Raw genomic sequence first — 2871 nt, forward strand, 5'->3', positions numbered from 1 at the left:
GCATAGAGACGTAATAGACTTAATCTTTGCAGACAAAATTTCATCCCATCTTCCATCAATATTTGCATAATGACATAATAGGCTTAAATTTTGTTATCAAAAGTTCATTCTATCTTTTATCAATAAAGACATATGATAGACTTAACTTTTGAGAAATTCATTTGTACTTCTTATGGACTTAACATATTTAGCAATTTAATTGAAGGATAAAATCATTTAAGGCTAAAATACCATTAAGGTTTTCACAACTATTAAAAGATAACAGTTACTTAAGTCCAACATAAGAAATTTAACAGACAAATCAAGTAAAATTGCAAATACAGAGATTAATCAATCATCTCATATAAGCACTAGCAATTTCATTAAATTTTTCAATCAGATCTGGATGTTTTGCTTCAGCATACTCCAACTACTCTCTCATGCACCCAACTTCATGCTGAAGACGGACAAGTTCAGAGTTTGCAGTTGCAGAGGTGCTTGCTGAAACTCCGGTTGAAGGTTGCTTCATCTTTTCGATGCTTGATATGGTCAGAACTTTTGATCATCTAAGATCAGAGCCAAAAGGAGTGATGCCAAAATGACTGCAAATGCTTGAAATGAGGCAAGGAAAGCCTGGAGTTTTCTTCGAAGTTTGTTTCACACTTATCATCTGATTAACAATAAGTCAACAGAAATCAATGTCTCTCCCTTCGACAATGTAACAGACCAACTCAGCAAGAGACGTAGTCCATAGCATTTTGTCGATAGTACTTGGCATCATGTTGGCCACAATCAGTTTCCCAGCAACTTTGAGAAACAACCTAGCATCATGAACATCAATCTTACCATCTCTCTGAGAGACGTCTCTATTAAGGAGATGATTTGACATCACTTCTGGGTCAACCTTTCACTCTCAGGAGGAGGAAATCGGACACTACCATTATGAGACACATTCAACAGATATGCAATAACATGAAGATCCACAGTGAAAACTTTATCTCCTACAATAGTTTTGAATATGTAATTGGCCGGGTCTGGATCATGAATGTTTTCTTAAAATTGTGCATTCATATCAATACGAGCAGATCTCATTGGTTTGTGAATTATGCCCGATTCGTGATTTTTGAAAAAATAAGTTAGGCCCTCTACCTCAATTTCAGTTAGGCCGTCTTAAAAAATTGGTTTGTTTCATACTTCTATGAGAATAGAAGATTGACTCGGCGATTTTACGCTCTGCGACTCGGGCGATTGACTCGGCGACAAAATTTCTCGAAACTGCAACAATGTTCATCATCTTCATTGAATTCAGGTGAAGATTGTTAGTTGTTTTTGCATGAATTCTTTCAGGTGTTTCAATGATTTTAGTTTAGTAATATATCTGGCGTAAATATGTCGGATAATTCAAATACTTGTCTGAATCTGAGATTTTTCGTAATCTCAGATCGAAAATTTTTGCTAGTAATATTAATGCTAGTACTTCAGTTTTCATTCATGATGCTGTGATTGATGAAAGTTTAGATGAATGGAGATAGAGTTTGATTCGTAGGATGGATTTAGTCAAGATTAAATTTCTTGTTGTTGAATCAAATATGAGAAAACAATGGAAATTAAAGGCTAATTGTCAACTCATCCCAATTGGTAAGGGCTTCTTTATAATCAAACTGGAAAATGGTGAAGATATGAAGATGATCTATGAAGGTTAATGGGAGGTTGAATCACAGACTTTAACTCTTCGATTCAGGGAAAGGGATTTCAAACTAGAGCTACAGAAAACATCAAGTGCTTTTGTTTGGGCGATGTTCCATGGTTTATGTATTGAGTATTGGAAAGAAAATATTCTAATGGCTATGGGAAGTAGATTTGGAAGACCTATTCGTGTTGATGAAACCACTTTGAAGAAGGAAGTAGGTCTCTATGCTAATATACTGGTTGAGATTGATCTGACAAAGGTAATTCCCAATGAAATCTGGGTTGAAACTAATTATGGTAAATTTGAACAAGCAATTAGGTTTAATAGAATTCCAAAATCTTGTCATCACTGTAATACAATTGGGCATTATGTAGCGGAATGTCGTATTAAGAGAAAGGAGCAAGTTAGAAAGGAGAATCCTCAGCATCAATGGAGATATACTCCAAAAAAAACTCAACATCAAACTTCAGTGGGTTTTGATATTTGCTTCAACATACAACAAATTGTAGAATCAGTTTCAAAAGTGGATGAACTTGTTAACAATATTACACCACTTAATGTTTCTACTGAGGAGAAGTGTAGTGGTTTTACTGGTCTTCTGGAATCAACTCAGGAATTTCCAACTTTATCAGTGGATAAATTACTTGATGTAAGTACTAGAATTCCTCCCTTAACTTCTAATGTGGGTGTGACTCAACCATCACTAGTTTAATTGGAAGAAGTTGATACTGCTCAAGTTTTAACAAATATTCAGAATGAAGTGAGAGATAATGAAGTTGGAAAGATGTCTCAGGTAAAGATCCCAAAGCAAGAAAGTTAACATAATCAAGGGGAAGGTGGTAAGAATTTTGTTTCTTCTGGTAAGTTTAATACCTTAATTGAAGTGGCAGAAAAACAGAAATCATTTTCAAGAGTAGTTGCAGAACCTACTAAAGGAAAGTTGGTAAAAGGGATACCTAATGTAACTACAAGGAAGCAAGAAAATAATTCAATGAAGATAGTTTCAGTGGTGGGGAGTTCTAGTAATTCCCAAATCTCTCAATCTCAATGAGAGTCATGTATTGGAATATCAGAGGTTTGAGGAGATCTTAAGCCAAAGATAAACTTAGAAGTTTAGTGAATAACTTTAGTCCTACCTTACTTTGGATTGCTGAGCCAAAAGTAAGAGTTTCTAGTAGTATTTTGAGACAAATAAGGTTACC

At 34.8% G+C, this 2871-nt stretch overlaps 1 protein-coding gene across 1 annotated transcript; it reads left to right on the top strand.

Moving 5' to 3' along the window:
- Window positions 1–1820: 1820 nt before the first annotated feature.
- On the top strand, window positions 1821–2381 carry LOC113360141. The gene has a single exon (XM_026603682.1). It carries the CDS (start codon window positions 1821–1823, stop codon window positions 2379–2381), a length of 561 nt encoding a protein of 186 aa, XP_026459467.1.
- Window positions 2382–2871: the final 490 nt, after the last annotated feature.

The sequence above is a fragment of the Papaver somniferum genome, chromosome 3 (assembly GCF_003573695.1).
Source record: "Papaver somniferum cultivar HN1 chromosome 3, ASM357369v1, whole genome shotgun sequence".
NCBI lineage: Eukaryota > Viridiplantae > Streptophyta > Magnoliopsida > Ranunculales > Papaveraceae > Papaver > Papaver somniferum.